The following is a 23,075-nucleotide window of genomic DNA, read 5'->3' on the forward strand; positions in this document are numbered from 1 at the left end:
AATTTTTTTCCATATACTAATATTTGTTTATTAATATTTTTTAAGTTGGGGGGAAGATATTCTTTTGTTAAGAAATAAATACAAATTGAGGCAAGAATAAAGAAATGTGAATAACTGTTACCAGACCATTGGTAATTAAAGACAGGATGGGGAGATGGACAGAAGGGAGTGTACAGGAAATAAACGTGATCTGCAGAGCCTAGAAAAATAACTCACAGGCCTTCTTTCCTCTGGAACAAAGCTGCCTACTGGGAGACTACAATATAATCATGTAGTCAAACAATAGGGTAATAATATTGAAGTTACTAAATCCAAAAGCCCAAGAAGACTGTTGTAGGTTAAAGAGACAGAATCCTCTGTGCTCTGCCGCTCTGAAGCTATTGCAGTGGTGTCTGGAAATACAGGACTAATTACTGCAGAACTCCCTCTTCACAAGGAGGTCTGACCAGTAGATGCACATAGTCATTAAAAAGTCCTGCCTTAGCCCAATGTCCTCCCCAAGCCACCACTAGTCATTGCTAAATAATTCTTTGTGTTAAACCATGGGCACCCGTACTCAGTCAGCACATGCAATACCAGTCTGTGCTTTGTACACCCCATCCCATCCATCAGGTGCCCTGGTGTTGTATGAACCTTACTGCTCTACAGTCACTCAGATCTCCTCTTTGACAACCACATCTTTGCCTGGTGAGCATCCCCCACAGATGTTGTCTCAGGCTTCCAGCACAGGATAACTATAATGGACCTTGATATGTGGAAAGGGTCGTTCACCGAGCTGTCACTGACCTATATGAAGCCTATGGTACTGGAAAGATATCCAGCCACTCCAGACAGCATAGGCTATCTTGAGTTGCAGGAGGAAGCTGGGCTTCCTCCTACAGCCCCATACCTTAGAGGACATGGCTACTGCTTTGGAAGAGGAAGTAGCCATTTCCCAGCATTATGGGAGCAGAGCTGGCCCTACAGCACCCCTCAGCATCTCCAAGTTAAGCGTCACCTCTCCCACCCTCACTGCAGGAGCAGCCAGGCTCCAGGCAGACCTTCATCCTTGCCATGTGGTTACTCAGTTCTGCCATCACCACTGTGGAGGTTTGCACCGGCTTTTCATTAACAATTCCTGATCATAGATACAGCATTTAACTAAGCAGGTCTTAGTATAGAACCTTTTTGGCAAGTATATCTTGATAAATGAGGCTGTAAAGGGCTCAGCATGATAGCTACAGACTCATCCAAATCAGCCAGCAACTTCAAATATATTTTTTTTTAACTCATGGACTTCAGACTAGGCAACCCAGAGCTTTAATACCCAATAACAGAAAGGGATATTTTAAATATTAGCTCATCCAGACAAAAAGCTGGTTACATCATAAAAATATAATCTATTTAAATCACAGCTCAGTGGAGAAAGTTACATACCAACTGACCTAACAATTTGAAGCTCATGGGAAGGAAGGCGTATGTATATAATCCGTATTATAATCAGAAAAACTCAATTTTTAATTGATACTTTTAAAGACAAGCAAATTTTTAATCATTCAAACACCTAAGAATGTGTGGTAAGATAAGACTATTTTCTACTCGGTACCAGAACTAGACTCCACAGAGGAAGCAAAGAACAATGTGAAACTACAGTAAGCAAGATTAGGTAGACCAGTGGTGGGTCCTCAACATTTTGGCCAGGAATCAGTCTGGTACCTTTCAAAATCTGAGGTGCTCAGCTCAGAGGCAGAGTAACTATAACAGTATAGTGAAACATATCTCAAAAGGAAAAGCAATTTAAGCCTCTATCACTTTCTTTTTTTAAACGATGCCTTTGAAGTATGTCACTTTATATGATAGCTGTTTGGCTGCGGGTCTTGCATCATCGTGGTTTGAGCATTTCCGATTAATTCTCTTTAACTTTGGAAAAAGAAGATGCAGAGCCAACAACCAAAAGCAAACTGTAATTATCCACACACAATTCAGCCATAATTTAAATCATGAGTTTTGCTCCACAAAGTATAAACTGTTCAGCGTCAGTGCTGAATATCCCATTGGAACAGTAAATAAAGCCATTACAATAGGGAGAAAATTGAGCAGTTAGAAAAACTGCCTTTCTCTTAACAAACACATGAATGTGAAATAAATGATATGAGTTAAATAGCTCTTATGCAAGATTTTTGGGAGCAAATGTTTAAATGCCAAAATTAAACTAAGTTTATGAAGATCCATAGGACAAAACAATAGCTGTGAACTGAGTCACTAGTAGGCTGTGAAACCAGAAAACACTGCGAATTCAACAAAACTGTATTTACCGAAGAGTTTTAAGGGATTTTTCTTGTTCATAAGTAAATTGATTGACTGTACAAGAGACATGCATCAAGACACTTTAATTAAGTAAAATCTTAAGATTCATAGCATGCCTTTAACCACAGATCAACAGAGTACAAACACAGTGATCAGCAGACCTTAGGCCCTGGATGTAAAGCAGTTTTTTGGTTTGGGGTTGCAAGGAGGAAGGGAAGTGATCCATACTTTGTCCAATTTGAGAATTCAAAATCTGGCTCACAAAGGCTAAGCAAAGATGACAATTTTGTTAATTTGGACCCTTGTGCCACTGAATAAACTTCAACTATTAAGAACAGAAACCTTTCAGACACTTCTTAGTGCTATCAAAACCCCCAAATACTCATCTTTTTACAGAAATGCTGTAGGATCAAAAAATTTAATGTGAAACATCTGCAGTGAGGCTTTTTGGAGAGCTGCAAAATTACCAGGAAGGAAAAAATAAGAGTGAAATGCTCAGATTATTTCACCAGTAGAAATCTACAGAAACTTCAATGCAACTTCAATGCATTTCACTGGATTCTAGCTGGGTTAATTGAGAACAGCATCTCAGGAAAAGAAAATATGTAAAAGTGAAGAACTTTTTTTTTTTTTTTAATAAAAAATGACGCTTTCAAGACTTTTAGTATATGGACTTACTGAGTCTGCACATTCGCCCAAGTCAGTAGATTGTAGTAGATTGTATTACAGTTGCAGTGTATATAGCACTGTCATTTCCAATCTATAGTTTGCCCTCCCAAATTATCCTTTCGTATAGAAAGTATCACAACTATAGGAACTTTAAAAAACATACTGCACTAAAGAAAACAAGAAATTTAAACAAACCAAAACGAAAGATAAACAAAATTAATGGTCTGACATAAAGCCACAAAACCATAGAAACCCAGTTAAGACTGAAAATCCAACTTGACATTGTGTCTCTCTCTCAAGCTAGTATGTCTTCTAGTCATTTGGATTTCTTTATTTTTGGTTCACAAAAAGATAACGGTATTTCAAATTAAAGAATGTTGTGCTGGCAAAATCACATTTCCCATAATACTTTTCAAAACTTTTCACTTACATTTCAAATGTCAGGTCTTGGTAACAAGAATAATTCCCAGGTTAACTAACAATACACTATAACTATACTAAGGGTTATCCAAACTATAACTATATATCCTTATATAACTATATAATGATTATCCAAAGTTTCTCTGGCCCTCACACACAATGGAGTTTAAAATAGATCTTTCTTGCATTTGATGCATACTTTTCCAGTAAGAAAAATATTTGCCCTTGAGGCAAATTAGCTGAGTGGTCTGTCACTCTCCCATTACACTATCATGTCTTATTCCCTTACACAGACATGTCCCTTTCTTCCAGGTTGCTTAAAACAGAGGCAAGACTGGCTTTATAAACACATAAATTACCCACTGTCTAAGGCAGTGGTCTCCAGAATGCTGTGTGCACTCCCCAGGGGCTTTGCAAAAGAATCCATTGGGGTGTAGGAAAAAAAAAAAAAAAAGTACCATTAATAAGTTTTTTTAATTGAAATTTTGTTTATTTCATCTTTATCTCATCCTTCTCTAATTTCTATTTTTGTATATGTTTTAATAATGTATTTAAATTTGGAGACCACTGATCTAAGATCCCTCTAGGAGGGCTAGCAGGTATGAGAACTTCACTTCTTACAACCTAAGTGACCTCACAAGTATCTCTGTGATCAGGAACTGCCTTCTGCAAAGACTGGTCATGGTCAGGAGCCATCACCTTTGTAGCCTACACCACCATAAGACAGAGCAGAGTCATACCTTACTCATAAGTATGGGCTTCAAAACTCCTGGGTACAGAAACATCCATATACCTACATGCTGTCCATGGCACTCAGTAAAGAAAACACTGAAATATGTTACCTAGAATACACTTTAAGTGATACGAGTTTAAATGCCTGACTTCAATTCCCTCTGCCTAATTTTGTTGTGTACCTTGCTAATCTGAGGCAGACCTTAGTTTGGAATACCCAATCTACAGGGAAGCCATCTGCTCACCATGATCCAGGAATTTCAAAGTGTGATAGAATGACTAGATTAAGCAATGTATTACTTTTATGTTGTACATATTATTAATAATTTAGAAATAAATAGTAACATAAAATGTAACTCCCAGCATATGGAATCCCCTTGTGTTCCCTAGGACAGACCACCCCATGCACATGGGAAAGTCTTCTCACAGATAGTTTTACATGAAATTTGCATAAGGATTTTCCTTATTTTCTGGCAATATCCCACATCTTCTCTCCAACAAATACAATACGTTACTAAATTAAGCAGAGAAATTAAATAAACACCAGATGACCTAAAGTACAATTTTAAATTATTTAGAATTTTTTGCTCTGAAAAATTCATCAACTTCACTAAACTTATATTTTTCTGAGATTATTCTCACCTATTAAAACTACAGAATACATATAACTCTTTCACTTACAAACCCAGACTGTATAGATACAGTTCTAAGAAGTGATATTTCTCCAGCTTCACTGAATTTGACCTACTACTACATACGAGTTTGTGAAAACACAGCAGCATCTACATCTTACTCCATCATCCTATAGACTTAGCTTTAACTAGCCTTCACACGATATCCTTTTAAATGTTCTCAACCAGCTTCTGCAGAAAACTGATTTTCAGTTTAACACACCAGCCATTCAAAAGTCTGAAATAAAGCATTCAAGACTACAGATGAATATGTCAGCTCATCACGAGCTTCCATTTTACTGTATAACACAGTGGAGAACAGAAGGTCAAAATAGGAATGTTTGGAATCACTGTGAGAAAAGTAAAAAAACTTGTCCAGTGTGCAACTTTCACTGTACTCCTTTCTGGGTTCATTTTCATTATCTCAGAATAACTAGTTTCTGAGCAGAACTAAAACCACAAGTAACGTCAGAAAGATTCTTTGGCCTTAAAAAAAAAAAATACTAGAAATCTTATGGGAAGAATTATTATTATATAACTTCCAGCCCAATCTTACAGATACAGGTGGCTTGGATCATTCTTAAAAAAACATTAGATTAGCCTTCAATGTTAGATGTTTTATATTAAATTACCCTCAGGATGTGAGGATATACTCACAGCTCAGTTTAAATCAGTAGGAATTTTGCCATGGATTCTAATGGGTCATTACATTCTGCAATTTTGCCTTAGCAAGGTATCAGTGTTTGCAAAAAACTGCATTGTGTTTTATTTGCAAATTTTTCCTAAAAATATTTGGCTTAACATGTAGTAAGTTCAAGTTTTCAGGTGGTATAAATTAGTGTAACTGCAGAACTACGCCAATTTAATCCACCTGAGGATGTATCAGTGTATCTTATCCTATTTAAGATCATTCAGACTAATAAAGTAATTGTTTCAAAATCTTTCTAGTTTTACACAGCAAGCAGTCACAGTGGTTTTACCCAGGGCTACTACATTTTTGTGGGTATAAGCTGCAAATCAAACAAACCCATCCTTTCAAAGATGTATTATTCCTTGAAAGTCGGTGCACGGTTAACCTACATACTTTATTCAGTCCTGGCACCACTCAACAATTACATGCTGTACTTAAATTTAGACAACACAAATGCAAATATGCCTTTGCAACACTGCTTACAGTAAAGAAACTTTGAGCAACAGTGGTTCGTTTCTATTAAAAAATGGAATTGCTTCAGCCATTAGTATGATTTTACCTGTTACTTGTTAACAACTAGCTATATCTGTGCAAGATCGTCTTTCCACGTCCTCTTTTCAAAATAACTACCTAAGGTAAACTCAATTTATTTTTACTTAATGTAGTGTTTGCATTTTATGATGATAAGAGAGAAATTTGTCAAGTGAGTGATGACATCTTGAGTATTTAATAGACTAGCTGAGAGAGAGAAAAGAGAAAACCTTAAGAGAGTGAAAGAACAATAAAAACCTCTAACACAGCTGCAACTGTGAAGCAAGCTCCTCCTTCCATTACTTCTATAGGTATGTACTTCATGCTGCTGCAGTGTAGAAGGAGGTTTTTCTAGATAGCTCCTAACTATTTAGGAAATGTTAGGAAATTTTGGTATTTGCCTTATTTTAAATTAATATAAAGCATTTGGAAGCCAAAGGTTATTTGAGGGTAAGCAATATACACTTTGGAGATAAAATCAGTGTCATAGATAAAATTTATGATATCTATTAGCTCACACTGCTGCAAAGGTTTATTGGACTAAAGCTCACATAGTGCAAAATACTGTAAGTGGAAAGAGATAATCAAAAGACCATTGCCTAACTTAACAAAAATGAAATGATCAGGAAGGAGCTTACAGCATGGAAAGTTCTTGTTAATTGCTTCCTCGGTAAAGCACCCTGACTCGGGTTAAATCTTTATTACTGTACTGCTTAAAAGCACTACTGGTTTGGATAAGTAGGTGTTTTAAAACTAGAAACTCTTCACTTTCCCATCCTGCCTCTAAGAATCAAATAAAATCAAATGCTTTTTCAGTATTATTTTTTTTTGAAAAGGTAGATGTGACCAGCAAGTGATATTTTTTACAGAACTAAGTGCCAAACTTGTTTCTTGAGTTTTCACTCTGTTATACCCTCTTCTGAGTCTATGTTCTTTTCACTCAGATAAAAGCACACATTAAATCAAGTAACTATACTAGCCTATAACTATGCAAGTACTGTTTTGACAGAAATTGTTGGAGATTACTAGAGTACATAGGAAGAAAGGCCTGATCTTATTTCCACAGAAATTAGTGGTCAGCTTTGCATTGGGTTTCATGGAGTTAGGACTGTAAAATACATCCCAAATTATCCCTGAAATACCTGCTAACTTCTCTGATGTTACAACAGCAGTAAGTAATTTCAGTAAGCAAGTATTGGCTGATGAAATGGTGGATAAAGATCATCAATCTGACTGTCAACAGAGGTGTTTTTACCATTAGATTTCACGTATCTGAGGATTTATGTGGCACACATGGCTCTCGCTGAACTCTGTGAGGAGCTAAAGAGCACAACTGCACGTCAAGCATGTTCAGGCTCTTATTTGCAAATGAAAAGAAATTGAGACAGTTTGAAAAGAGCTGTGAAATTCATTCTCCCAAGTTAATTTTTAGTGTAAAGCAGCTTTTCATCTCTTCGCGTATATATTCAGTATTTTAAGCAATAAGAAACAATGCAGAGCAAGTATCTCAGCCATGCCACTCTCCTTCCCAGTGTCTCTCTCAAACTGATCAAGAGCTACCTAAAACCTAACCAGAGTTTCTGCCCCATTACTTGTCCTTTAGAAGACTTGCCTCACTGCTCTAATCATTGGAAAACACTTTACAATTTCCAGGTGACATATGTTCAGTGTAGTTTGTACCTATTTGTTCTTGTGCAAAGTTGTCACTGAGCAAAACAGTTCTGTTTGTCTTCCTCATGGTCTCAGAGGAACAATACCACCTCCTGACCTTGTCTTGTTTATCTAAAAAAAAGCAAATGCTTTGTTCTAGATAAAATCAAGAAAATCCCATGGTTCTAGATAAAATCCAGAAAATAATAGTGTGTCTAAAATTGCATGAATATTTCCTTGTCTATCTAGACAGTCCTGTTCCTGTCTGTATGTCCCACCATGCCTAGATAGCTATGTTTTTGGGTCATGCTTGCCATTTTTAAATTGACAGCAATGGGATGGCTTATGGCTAATGCTATGACTGACTTATTTCTACATAGAACACAACATATAACTATATATGGTATAATAACACATCTTTCACATTTCTTACTTCTTTTCATATTATCCCTTGTAATTACATTTGTTTCATGACAGAAAACATTAATGTCTGCTTCATTCAAGATGAATTTCAACACTAGTGGACATGTTTAGTTCAGAATTATTGCCTAGACATTTCTCTGGGTGGCTAAACTAAAATATTTCTCATGACACATACAATCTGCTGAAATCATTTGCTTGTTTCCAATTCATTACAATAGCTGACAGTGATTCATAATTTTCTCATAACGTGCAATATCACTAAAACCTACTAAACCTCATTCATATGCCTTAAAAGACCAGTTCAAAAAAGAATCAAATCTACTGACTTCTATATAGCTCAGCTACCCAGAAATAAGGTCTCCCACAGTCATAAAAGGTCGGAAAAAAAAATCATCTAATCGATAAATTGTGTTCCTACAACAGAGAAGAATAAAATAATATTTTTTCTGAAGTAAATTTAAGGGTTAGGTCTTGGAAAACTGCAAGTGGATACATTTTTTACATAGATCTGAAGATAAAGGCTGATTTCTGAAGGATTTTGCTGAGTTCTCTGGTATGACAACCGTAAGAAATAACGCCAGTAGCTGTGACTGCCTTTTAACCACTGAAAAAATTAGCCTTACTTTCTCTGACAACATCCTAAGACCCATATTTACACACACCATTCCAAAGCCAAAACCCTCAGTCAGTGGCAATTCAATGTAGCAATATCTAAAAGATAAACTGTTTAGATACAAGATAAGGAATTGCTTTATATGTTATTGCAGTGACAAAACAAAGCACTGGAATGCATGAAATCAAATATATGTATTTCACTGACCTTGAAGCTGGCGTCCTTTGTACAAATCCTTCGTTTTGGTTGGGTTAGCTCTGGCACTGTTATCACACTTAGGTTGTTCATACCTAAAGAAGAAACAGGGAGAGAATAAAAACCAGCCATAGTTAACTTAATTAAGAATTAATTTATTTCCAATTTTGTAGTTCAAAATAAACTTGTGCCTTCTTTTTTTTCAAGGAAGAAACTGATTTCTTATTCAGAAGAGGCAATGCAAATTTATTTACCTGTTTTCCACTTCCCTCAAGGAAGCCAGGGCATGTTTATTTTCCTATGGTTGATACCAAACTGAGTAATTATTATCTATTCCAAAGTCTATTTTACGGGGAGGAAAACTGAGGAAGGAGAAAACTGGGGAGGGATTGCCATAAAATAATACATAATAAAAATATAATAATAGTAAAGATGAGTCTCTCCTCCCACCTGCAAGATCAAAAATGCTATAAGCAGCATAACAAATTTTGGCATCTGACACACTATTCATTCTGTGAATGTAAAACACCACAAAAGCAACTTCAAAACCACAGCAAGGCAGGTACTGTAGTTAGTTAATACTGCAGCACTAAATGCATTTACCTCTGTATCCTCTCCAAAGCAAATGTTAGTTTAAGTAAGAAGGGCTACCCATGAACAGCTAACATTTCAAACAAGAGGAAAAAACTGATAGGGATTCTGGAAGGATGTGAATTGGGCTGAAATAGTTTGAAATGGGTTGTGGAGAAGACTGATTCTTCACCTGCTACATGAGTATTCTGGTTCCTCTGTTCTTTCCATGATGTTTACTTAAAGTCAAATTGTTAGCCTGTAGCAAGAAACCCTATGATATTTGTTCCTTCAAAAAATATTACTAACTGAACATCACTTGCAATATCATTCTTGCAAGACTGGGAGGCATGGGAACATCTACTGCTGAGTTTTTCTGTTTCTTAGAATCCCATTATTATTGCATGGTAGTTTTTCACTCAGTTTAACACAATCTGAGAGATGTTATTTTCTCATTCTCCTCAGTAGCTTGAAGGTGCAGAATTTAATGTACAGCATTTTAGAGAAATTTCAGGCCTAAGTTAAACACAGTAATATGATTTGTGTCCACATATATCCATGTGCATATACATACCTATTAATTGAATCTAGGTTCTTTCATATTTTATGTAACTTGTCATCTTTGAAATGCTCCTATTCTAGATTCCCCAAAATCATATTTACTGAGAGGCATACTAAAATGTCTAATCAAAATATACTAATGTGATTTTTTTGAACAAAATATTGTTTTTAAAAGTATTAGATGGTGGTTATGTCTTGGGGTTAGACCAGACTGCCCCTACAAACAATACAGAAGTGTTCAGATTTTAATTACCAGTCAGAATGAAAAGAAAACTTATCTTTTTTTTTTTCTTTGAATGCTTAATTTTTTTCCACTTCATCTGATGAAACTGCCCACTGCTCCAACTAATTTTAGCTGCTGCAAGAAGGCACAGTGTTTCACAAACATGAGAGAGCTACAGACACTTTTCTTTCCATAAAGAACAGTGGAAATAGAAGCTGCTTTGTTAGCATGGTTGGGATTTAGATACCTGATGGATGACCACTTCAATCAGCCAAGAAAAGAGTGAAAGGGAAATCTCTGAGCAATACTCACTAATGCAGTATCTGGCAACTGGCCTGGTCCCTGATTAATCTGATACCTGACTCTGCATTCCCCTTGTCCTCTTCCGTTATTACTGCTCCATGCCTACACTTTATTTCATCTCTCCTCTTCTACTATTTCAGCTTCTATTTTTTTAGATACAGATGTAGCTCACCATATATAAAATAAATCTATTAAATCCCAATACCTGCTAAAGTGCAGTAACATAAAAAGTACACTTTTAGTTCTTTGAAGCAACTGAAGAAAGACAAAGTGAAATCATCAGAAATTTGCCATGCAGACACAGCCACACTAAGAACTGATAAGAAAAACACACTTGACTCAGTTTTCATTGGGAAAGAATGGGAAAGAGATTGAGTATCAGAATGGAGCACTGTCAGGTAAAAATAATGTAGTCAAGACGTACGATGGTCCTCTTTAGAATTTTAAAAGGCAAAAACTCCCTAGCACCAAGTGTGCATCTAGAGTCAGCAAGGGCTTATGACAGCTGCTTTATACCTCTGACCAGTCTGCTTGGAAGCACTGAGATTTACTGAGGCATGCATAGTAGCAGACAATCAAGGGTTTTGCAGGAAATTTCCACAGTGTGGGCAACCTCATAAAGTAGCTGATTTACTTTTTTTTTTTTTTCTTTTTTTTTTTTTTTAAGTCTAGAGAATCTTGTGCAAGTTGATTGACAATTATTCTGCCTATGATCCTAGTTGCTCAAAAGTCACAGGTGAGAACAGAGACTCAGGACCCTGTTGAGTTAAAGGGCTGAGGGTCATGGTATGATGTCCAGAAAGTATTCGGAGCAAGCTGGTAGAGATCCTACTGGTACAACTTTCAGGAAAACAGTTGTTTGTATCCTTTGCATGTATTCCTTTTAGTCAAATGGATATTCCCTCTAGACATTCATAAAATCCAGCTTTATACTATATCATCACCTATTTCTTTTGAGTTTTACAGTTTTACATGTCCTAGAATGGTTCCTCATTCACATATCTTTATTTTAACTCTAGAATTATTATTTTTCTATTGAATATCTTCATTGACAAGTTATTTATGTTCACCTCACATCACAGGGCATTAGAAGGTCAATGAGTATTAATAACTTCCCTTCATTTTGTGGGTCTAATTTAACAGGACTACTTTTTATTGTGGTATTCATAGTCTGATTATATGACAAATTTCATCCTCATGAATGTTTTCAAAACAAACAACATGCAAAATGCCAAGCTGTTCTGGCAAGAGCTTCCCTGATCTGTGCATTCTTTCATTGTTGTCCCCTAGTGATTCAATCCAGATTTGCAGAACAAAGATTCCAGGATGCAATGCATCCATCTTTCCACCATGAGTACTATCAGATCCTGCAGTAGAGTTTTAATAGCTACTCATCTAATTTATTTTTTGCAATGGGAAGCTGGAAGATAGCATACACCACTTTGCATGAGCCCCTGAGACTTTAAACTAGGAAAGACTCACATGTTCATCTTTTCTATTTTATACAAATTAAAGAAAAGATAACTGCTTCTTTTTCATCATATTCTGATCCCTATTTCCCCCTGCTAGGGGAGAAAGTTTAATTTTATCAATACAGATATATTGAAAGGAACTTTTAAATAAAAAATAATTAATGGGATTCCAGCCCACATAGATCTTGCCTAGAAATGAGATCTAGACACTCCTCTTAAACTCCAGACAGGAATCCCACCTGCTTGTATACCAGGACTGTAGAAGACAAAATTTACCACACATTCTTTTAGTATAAAACTCCTAAAATTAAGCACTCTGGTTACCCATGTAACTCAGCACTTGTGCTCAGAACTTCATAAACTCTCCATTGAGGACTTCCCATAAATCTGGCAAAGCTGAACAAATTAGAAATGATCAAGGCCACATCAGCTGATATTTTCAGTATAAGCCATCAGGCAGAGCATTCATCAAGCAAAAAGATTTGTGTCTAAATCATGAGATTGAATCCAACTTGCCAGTGTTCTAACTTTGAAGATAGGCAGCACAGTGAAAGAATCTCTGCCACCTCTTCTCCCTCAGCTGAGTTACTGTGTAGTTCCAGAATCATAGAATATCTGAGTTGGAAGGGACCCCCAGGGATCATCAAGTATGCATCCAGCAAGCCAAGTGAGGTGACCTTTCCCTTCTACTCACCATTGGTGAACCACATCTGGAGTGCTGGATCCAGATCTGGGACCTCCAGACAAGAGAGACAGACATACTGGCATGAGTCCAGGAAAGGACAATGAAAATGATCGAGACTGGAGCATTTTACACAAGAAGGAGAGTGGAGAGTCTGAGTGAGCCTGTTTAGAGACTGCTTAACCTGGAGAAGAGAAGGCTCAGCGAAGATCTTACCAATGTGTAACAAAATTTGATGTGGGGAAAATAAAGAAGCCTGAATCAGACTCTTCACAATGATCTCCAGTGAAAGGACAAGATGAAATGGACACTCCTAAGAACTGCAAAAATATTAGCAGAAGTCCTATTACTTCACCAGCACAAAAGGATGCTGAACTCAACTCAAAGAATGAGAACTAAGGCTCCGTAAAATGATCTAAATTATAGTTCAAAGAAGAATCACTAAAAACAAGAAACAGTAAACAAATGTAGGACTGGAGAACAGAGGAAGAGTAGAAATGAACCTCTGGAATCTCTGTACTTATCGTAGACTTTCTGGACCAAATTTATAATATTTAATTTTGACAACTTATCAATCTCAGCTTGCCAGAAACAGTAGGTCACTGGTAACTACTTTATGCTCATTTCATCTAGTACTGTAATTGGTATAGACTATGGTATAAACAGCTATCAGTAAATCAGCACTTGAAGAATATGTGAAAGCTGCTTCCCAAGAATATAATAAATTTCAGCAAGTGGCTTAAAATAGTTTTCATAAATATTAGGCAAATGATCAAAAATGTTTTTTACTTAAGCTTGAAAAGATTTGTGATTGCATCAAGATACCCGTACTGCCCGCCAACTTTGTATGAGCTTCTATAACATTCCTACAAGGGCCAAACCTCAATAACCAGCCTAAATAACATCCTTTGGAATCTGATATTTGCCTTGCCTACATCTGCTCTATGTGGCTCACAATGCTTTACCATGCATCCGCCTCAGCCGACATGACTGAACTCCAAGCTTCTATTAATAACGCACTAAAATGATATTTCCTCTCTATGGGTTCCCAGGCAATTGTTCCATCAAAGCGAGTCATATGAAATAGTTGAGGAGGTTTCTGGAAAAATAACTGAACATTTCTGAGGCTGGATGTGGTTCCTGTCATAAACCATCTTACTTGGTTCTTCCATGTTCAGGCTAAGGGGTGTGAGGTTTCCTCTGGTCTGATTCATTATCTGCTTCAAATCTTGGCTTCCCAGCATAAAATAGAAAGAATGGAAAGTAAAAATATAAAATAAAGGATCTGGGGAGCATACTGCCCATGGCATTGCAGTGTATCAGTCTTTGGCCATCTGGACTTATGGCCAATGGATCTTAGAATTATTTCACTTCAATCTTTATAGTGGAATAAATCTACATGATATCATTCAAATAGCAATAGGAAACTACATGCTAGTACATTCATATTAAGGCATCTACTCACTGCAGGTTCGAGCACTGAACATGCATTCCCTTACCTTGTTGATGTACCAGGGATGGGACGTCCTGTATCCACGAGAACACACCAGCAGTAGCCTGTGGAAGGATGGCACTGCACTGGTTTGTAAAGGCCACCCTGAGCACACTCTGGAATGAACACATTGTCTTTCTGGGGTTGTTTAGCTTCCTCTAGAGCTGACTGAAGTTCTTGATCACATGATGATGCTTTTGGAAGGAAAAGAAAAAATACTAAATAAGCCATGTGGAAAAGGCCTACTGGAAATATTGAACAGTTTTTTAGTTTTTATAACTTTATTTATTTATATAAGGAATGTATTTGAAGAGGCTTGAGATAGCCCAAGTTGGTTTATGCTGTATACTTTTAGGACTTTTAGTTTGCTTTTCATGCACCTGCTTCATAATACGGTCATAAGACTATCCTGACACCCCAACTCCTACACTGGATATAATCTGTGAATAACCAAGTACTTTCTCTGCCATCTTAAAAAATTCTCCCCCACTCCACAGTTCCTAAACACTGATTCTTTTCAGAGGGAACAGTAAAAACCCAACTTCTTAGGATTCCTTATATATGAATTATTCATCTAGATATTCATCTAAATGTTTATTTTCTTTATATTTTGGAACAACATATTAATATAGTGAAAATTCTTCCACTTCCTTTCCTGGCGTTTCTGGTATTGATAATATATTATTTGCTCTGGAGGCCAAACAACCCAAAGAAAAAGTAATACATTTTTATCTCTGCCTTAACAGTATGTCTCAGATCTCTTCTGAATGCGGGAAAAGCACATATGTATAGATGTTCCTGGCCTTTACATGAAACTGAACCAGGAGGCAAAGAGCAGAAGCCCCAGGAACTGAGAGTGCAAGTCATTTCACATCAATCAGTAAAACACCTCTGCTGATGAATTTTGATCACTTAAGCTGGTATATGTGGCACTGTAGGAGATAATAAATTAGGTGATAGACTATTTACTCAAGCCGTTCTTTCTCCCAGATTTTTAAATTCAGTCTCCTATCATGTGAAATTTAGACGGTTAATAAAACAGCTTTTGTATAATTCCAAATTACTCTAGTGAAAAAAATTTAAATATTTGAAAAACTAAAATGTCCATAACAATAACCTCTCTACAAACAAACACATGAATGACAGGAAAATCTCAAGTTGCTGGAATTTCAATAAATAAGAAAATCTGTTCAGTTAAAACCAGCTTCTTGCAGATGTGGATGAGCAAATACAGTAAGACTTCTGATGCAGTGGAAAAGAAGACGGAAGTTAATCACCTTCATATTTTAAACAGCGCATGACTGCATCTGTGCAATAGCCTTGTTTCCACAATATTGTATTTTATTCCAATATATGTAAAAATGTAAGTTAAAAGTTTAAAAAACAAGCTAACTTGATTACAAGACACTGAATTATTTAGTTAGTTAGTTAGTTCTTTAGTTGATATTTTATTATTATTTTGTTTCATATGGCAGGACAGCCAGACAAATTGATAAAATTTGCATGGTTTGTCTTTGTCTACCCCTGGACATAATGAGAGATTGAATAGATCTCAAAACACTAGTGTTTACATAATAAACTGTAATTAAAGAATCAGTATAGTGAGGAGAGAAAAGATCCTTTATTAAAGGCAAATAGTTAATTATTTACATGTTAAAACCTTCACAGAAATAGCTATAGTGTCACAAATTGGAAATCCATCACCAACATCCTGTTAGAGTAGCCAAAATAAATCATTTCCTCAGTAAATCTGGATTATGATTATTATTGACTTACAAAGCAGAACAACCCTGGAAAGCACATAACTTTTATCTTGGTTGATAACTTTTTATATTTTGTATATAATCAAGCAAAAGGGAGCAAAAAAAGTGAAACAGCTGTGGTGAGAGGGAGGAGGAAATCATTACTCCTCTTTAAAATCCAGTAAATTCTTTTCTCATTTACACTGATAAACCTTGGTATCATCCCATCAGCTCCTGTGACCTTTTCTCATTTTACATCTTTGGAAACTAGCAACAGAATCTGGCAGATGTACATATATTCTTATTAGTTCTTGCTAACCCACAGGAAAAATACATTCGGAGGTTGGACTCGATGATCTTGAGGTCTCTTCCAACCTAGAAATCTGTGATTTTCACCCTCTGAGATTTGTTTAAAAAATTTGGAGACTACATAGGCAGATCATCCAGATAAAGTGTAACAGAAAGCACAGAGACAGTGTGATGGAGAATTCCCAGTGCAAAAGCAGATAAGGACAGTTTCAGCTGTAAGTATGCACAATACCACCTAATTTATGGGCAACTCCAGTTTCTACTGATTGAAACAACCAGAAAAGGATTGCTGATTCAAAACCACTGGAGTCATGGGCCACTGCGACAAACCTGCTTTGTGGTGATTCAGTAGCAGGTGTTACAGACCTAGATAAATGGACTTTATGCTCCTGACTGACTTCCCAAGGAGAGTTTTCAAGAAGCTACTGCTCAAGCTAGAATTTTAGCACTAAAATAGAAGCATGAAGTCTTTTTTTTTTCTGGTTGTTTCTCTGATTCTAAGTCTCGAAGGTAGAGAGACACGGTAATATGGGACAGATTTCAGAGGCAGGTTGCGAAAGTGGCTTTTTGGCTTTAAGAGGGACAGTGACAGTAACTGAAATGAAAGTTCTAAGATTAAAAAGGAATGTCCTTTATGGCAGAAATCTTGGAAATAATAGACAAAAAGGCAGGATTCATACCAAATGCTAAGGGAAATGCCTTTTAATTTGGAAGACTCTAGTGATGAAAAAATATGCCTTTGAAGAGAAGCAACAGCACACACATTCAAGACCAAAAAACATATAGAGGAAGCTATGGTATTTCCAGGAAGGACTTCCCCTTCTTACAACATTTAGTTTCTTACCCTTCTCCTATAGATGGAAAATCATACCAAGAAGAGGAATTTATCAGTAGTCCTAAATTATTTTTCAGAAAAAATAAACCAGAAAAAAGGTAGATTATAACAGGCAAACTGGAAATAATATAAATTAGTGTGATGGACAGTAGGCCTGTCAGTTCTGTATGTGCCAAATGACAAATCTGCTAAATCCAGTTTGTTCATTTTATTCATCAAAAGTGCATAATAGTTTGTTATTTCTCTTCCTTACACAAAGGCAAACAATGTTCAGGTCAGCTATCAGGCAATCTGTTTACTGACTGATCAAGAAAGTTATTTCCTCAGATTTAATATTTTTGTATACTTTTAACACAACCATTTGTGCCACCACTACTATTTCCCTGTTTGTTTTCATGATGAGAATACTGTTCTTATATAAAGTACTGCAAAACTGTGTTTACCTATAATTCTGCTTGCTTTTTCCAGAAACAGAACATTAGTCCTTTGTGTAATTTCCTCTCTAAGGAACCATTCATTCCCTTTCAAACTTTTCTTTCTATTATTTACAACAGGAGCACTGGAAAGATTCAACTGTAGCCTTGTGATGGCTAAGAGCTCTTATCACAGAGCTACCATACTGTTGCAAATAATTGCCTTTGTAATGTCAGAAGAGTCATAGTCAACAAACATTCATTTCCCAGGAGAACCAGTGATAAATGTCATTAACTTAGAAAATGCCTGACAGTTTGTCCAAACAATCTGACAACAACTATGATCTGGAACTGTAACAGATGGATGCCAGAAGTTCATAAAATGAACAGTATGGAAAAGGATCTATGCTACAATAAAAACAGAATAAGTACAACAGTTATTAAAATACGTCAAACTTTCAATGCGCTATGCACTACCTTCCTCCCAGAAGCAGGAAAACACTGACACTCTAGCTTCTTCTTTTCACAGAATATGTTTACGCTCTTGTTCTTTCACTTAGTTACTTCAGTTCTGTCTTGACAGCAAAAAATAAATAAATAAAATAATCATCATCATCATCATCTTTGGATTTTTTCTGTGCTCGTTCATTCAATAGAATAGTTGGACATAGCTGAAAACTCCTTTCAAGATAGTCTACCATGTTCACCAGCCACGCTGTAGCTCACCTGGGATATTTTGTTGTAGGTTGATAAACCTTCCTACAGTTTCTATCCCAAACTATTTTATTCCAGGTTCATAAGCAGTAGTCATTCAACACACAAATTTCAATCATGTAACAAAATAGGTATATTTCACACAGTTTTACAAGACCACCTACTTACTTTGAAAAAGTCTTTTTTTGAAAGACAAAGTTAAACACTTGTTCACCACAAAGAACGAGTTTAAAAACCTGCTTCGAATATAATGTACGTCATATTGTTATTCCATTTCTTCCCTTTTTCCTTTAAACATTCATTTTCAAATATACTTTTCCTGTTCTGGTTCAAGATGCCTTCACAGTCCATTACAAATAACCAGTGGAAATGTTTCATCTTCTGTCAATTGGAAAGGTACTCCAGCTAATGAGAAACAATGTGGAGAAGTTTCATATTTTGTAATCCTGAATCAGTTCTTGTTGCTAACAAGCAATTCTCCCTGAAAAAAGGTCTGCATTTCAATGAATCAAGCTAATTTTCATGAACAGAAAAATACCTCAACAGTAGAAGGGTATAATGCTACAAACCATTATTTATGAGAGAATATGTTTATTACTCTCTGATGGGCTACTTAAAGTGTTTATTAATGTTTACTAGGTGGTATCCTAGAGGAGAAAAAGAGGTGGCTTTTCTGGGAAAGTCATCTTGAAAACAACTGCATACCTGTGCATTTGTCTGTAGCATATCTAAAACACCAAGCACCATATTATGTAAGTTATAATAATAAGTGTGTTAGTGTGGTAACAGGAGATGTTTTAGCCACTTGTTTCAGAAATTCTGTCAGTTGTTGGGCCGTGTCTTACCACAACTTCTCCCAACGTGTGGATTTTTCAAGATTAAAAATAATTCTGATATTTTTATTTTGCTTAAATGTGAATTGCTGTTTCTTCAGTGTGTTCTACAGAAACAAGCTGCCAAATCTGCAGAAAATTACAAAGGCGTCTGCTTACTACTTTAACATTTCCTGCCACTATATAAACATTTCCTTTCAATTTCCTTAACTCCACAATATCTGTATCACAAACAGAATCCATTCAAGAAAAAAAAAAATCTATTTTCAGTTGATTCCTTCTCTGTCCTTTTCTCATTATCATAATGGGGCATGAAAGGACACTTTAGACAGCCTGGTTTCCAGGTTTAAGGGATCTTTTATCAGACCTTGAGGCTCAGTGTACTCTACAGAAAACAAGTAATAAGAAACCTGTGAACAAAGATACTCTGAAAAGCGATACACATGCTCTAGAGGAGTGCAGTGTTTCTAAGAGGATACACAGATAGAATATATTTGTGTCCAAATTTCAGTATACAGAGCTTTACTTCTGTGACTATTTCTGCTAATCAAAATGTTATCAAAATCATCAGTCTGTTCTACTTAATTTAGCCTAACTTAGGCACATTTTCAGAACACATCAAATATTGATTTATACAAGTTCTGTGCTAGTTTATTTCAAAATCATAATAATTAGTATGGCTAAATAGTTCTCCTGTTAACTCCATGCAACTCTCCAACAAATTCACATCTCATGAGGATAAGAATTTAATTCTTTTGCTTAGTGTGAACCCTCTTACAGCCAGTGAACAGGCACAGAAGAAAATGATTACAATGTGTTTTTGTATTTTCAAATAGTGTTTTTTTAGTATTCAAGTTTCATTGAATAGATTTCCACTTACACTACACCAAATTGTATTTCCACATATGACCAAAACATTCACTTTAGAAAAGCAGTAGTGAGTGTGATGATTTCTATTCAAGCTAACTCCAATCTGCAGAAGAGTTTACATTGACTGGATGGCAGATTTAGAAAACAAAACAGCCTATCACAGCAGTTATTCTTACCTCTAGCAAACATGCATCCTCAGGGTAAACTAGCAGGTTGTTTACCTGTAGCTGACCAATTTCATCACTCAAAATCCCTGACACCTGGTTCTGCTATAAAGAGAACAGCAGCATCCAAGGAAGTCAATGAAGTATGTTAGCTAATATAAATGACAAACAGTGTCTAAACAACTTCACCCTAGTGAAAGAGAGGTAAGTTCCATGGCTTCATATTCTTTTGGAGTTTACAGCCTGCATTTAGACCTCCTCTAGCACAACAGATTCCCTCCGTGAAGAGGCACATGGGGTTTTATAATGGGGTTTAAGATGACAACTTCATAACCTTTAGGTATATAAAGTTATTTTTCTCATCCTTTATGGCCATGGTATGGACACCTCGCACTAATCTTTCTTAAGAAACACTGCTCCTATAAGAATTTATAAGAATTTTAATTTTTTGCCTGCCCTCTCTCGACTGTTTCAAATAAATTCATATCTAAGAGAAATCAAGTGCAACTCAGTGATACAAACAAATGGAGGATCAACTTTGCTCATGCTCCTAGTGTCTTACAGAGACTACTCGTAAACCTAAATCAAAAGGGAAATATGTCTGTGGCCCAATCTTCCCCCAGCAGAAATCCATGGAAAAATACCCACTAAATTCAGTGGACAATACATCAGGTCTCAGCTGAATATACTCCCATATACGTATGTTTCCAATTAAACCCAATATTTGCTCATGGACCAAGTACTGAGTGGAAGGAATAGGTAACATTAATATCCAATCAAACTTAGTCCCAACATCTAGATTGCAACCAAAACCTAAGACTACGGTATTAGTACTTATCTGGCGCCACATGTTTTGTTTTATGTTAGGTTCAGATACTCATCAGCATGAGGGTTCTCAAGGCCTGAAGAAAGCTGGCAACATTCCTTCCCATACTCATTCTTATTTGTGAAAACTTGTGGGAACCAAATATTTCAGGCCCCTTGTGTGTATTTGCAGACTACTCTTAATGTACTGTTGATCACTATTTTGCACTTTTGGAGTTTGAGTGGATGACTGTGGCCAAACACAAAGCCCATGGCTTCAACAAAGCTCTATAGATTAATTTATGTACTTCACTCCACCAAACAAAGCAGGATAAATCACCAACAGATGCTCTCATTTATCTATGTGGTTTCATATGCAAAGACAAGACACAGCAATAAATAAGGATGATCATCTGGAAATTCACTGAGTTCATAGAAACAAAAAGCCAAAACACAGAGAGCACCAGCCCCCATTTAGCTTTACCTGAAAAGGACACAGCCACAGTGACTCCAATCTACCTGTATACACCAGCATTATCTCCACGTTTACCCTGGGTTTGAGAACCTACGCGGTGCTATGTTAAACCAAGACTACACAAATTCTGGTTCTAGCAATAGGAAAAAATTTGGGTGCCCATAAGAAAAAGATGTCAGATTTAAATATGGTGACTTGCTCTTTAATCAAAGTCCAGACCCACATGTCTACTAAAACTTTTAACAGACCCCACAGTTTCTGGTTTAGGGAAGGTTTCTCACACACCTCTGCAATTCTGTATTTTTTTTCTTAAAATTTGAAACGCAGGGAGTGCTGTGAGAAAGGCTGTAACTACAATACTGTAAAAGAAAACGAACCGTTTTGCCACAAAAGCCTGCTACTTTACTGTTTGGTTTGTTTGCTTAATTGTTTTAATTTTTAGTCCAACTTCTTGGTTAAAGAGATGAGAAATATTATGTAAGTATTCCAATTTATCCTGCCACAGAATTACAGTTCATTTAAATTACTCATTTTAATTATTCATTTACACCAATTTTTCCCCTTCACTGGGTTCTCACACTGCCATTGTACAAATTATAAGGGCCCAAACTAGCTACTTGTTTTCCAACAAAATGTAACTCTAAATTTTGGTATCCTTATTTACTTTGAATAAATCAGTAGTGTGAGATCTGTCCACTGAATTGATGAAAACTTACAGAGAAGTTAGTCTTCATCTACAAGTGTGACAGAATCTGGCTTTAAATACTTAAGTATTAGCATTTAATCCTCCTGTAGATAAATGACAGAGAAACATGAAGTCAGTATAAATTAGATTATAAATCTGAGTTCTTTCAGTGACGCATTTAGCATTAGAGCCTAAATGTTATCCTGAACATCCTGAGTCAAATATTTATTATACCATCTATGAAACGTGAGAGAGCAGTGAACCAAGAGTAGCACATTTTTCTTAAAGCTTTAACAGCAGAGTGTAAAAATAATAGCAAATCTTTGCAAAGTAGATTGCTTTAGACAGACTTAAGCCAAGGATTTTTTATACCTTACACTCCACACTGGATTTTTGAGAGCATCCTTAACACAAATCAAAAAAAAAACAAACAAACAAAAAAACTCTTAAGCCAATGGCTATTCACGTGACACCAGGTTAGGAGGTAAGTTCCCTAAGCCCCTTTTGCTTAATGAGTTGAGGATGTACACTAAATTAGAAGACTGCACAGAGAATGGATTATCATCTCCAACTGCTTCTGCTTGACTTTGATGACTTGGCTTCCCCAACATGAAGGGAGACATGGCACAAAAGACTGCCCTATTCTGCAAAGACATAACTGAAAGCAGCATTTGCAAACTAGGGTGAAACCTGATTTTCCTCTAAGCTGAGACATAAGGGAAATATCAGTTCCTATTATTGTTAGGTATGACTGCATCACACTGTCAAAGCACAGCAGCACCATAGCCTTCAAACTGCAAAACCAAACAAACCAAAAAGCCACCACCCAAAATTACAGCACATGAAAATCACTGACTTCTCAAAAACACAGTGGCTAGCTGGCCAGTCCACTATAGAAATCTGAAGGCTCATTCATTAAACAAAATTGCGCAAAGCTACCATTCTTCCTTTATGAGTATATTGACCAGCAAATGTTATTTTTCTGCCAGTGGAAAAATCTCTCATTTTTTAAGAAATATTTGAGGTGAAAACAAAGCTGGTTCACTT

At 36.2% G+C, this 23,075-nt stretch overlaps 1 protein-coding gene across 7 annotated transcripts in view; it reads right to left on the bottom strand.

The window, feature by feature from the left end:
* The window catches only part of SMOC2 (SPARC related modular calcium binding 2), a 146,493-nt gene that overhangs the window by 29,225 nt on the left and 94,193 nt on the right, over window positions 1-23,075 (bottom strand). For all 7 annotated transcript variants that reach the window (XM_066994084.1, XM_066994083.1, XM_066994082.1 and 4 more), the window contains exons 8-9: window positions 14,192-14,378; window positions 8,894-8,976 (exon numbers count right to left, since the gene is read on the bottom strand). In XM_066994084.1, coding sequence (XP_066850185.1) covers window positions 8,894-8,976; window positions 14,192-14,378 — 270 coding nt within the window. The remainder of the gene's footprint in view (window positions 1-8,893; window positions 8,977-14,191; window positions 14,379-23,075) is intronic.

The sequence above is a fragment of the Anser cygnoides genome, chromosome 3 (genome assembly GCF_040182565.1).
Source record: "Anser cygnoides isolate HZ-2024a breed goose chromosome 3, Taihu_goose_T2T_genome, whole genome shotgun sequence".
In the NCBI taxonomy this organism is placed as follows: Eukaryota; Metazoa; Chordata; class Aves; order Anseriformes; family Anatidae; genus Anser; species Anser cygnoides.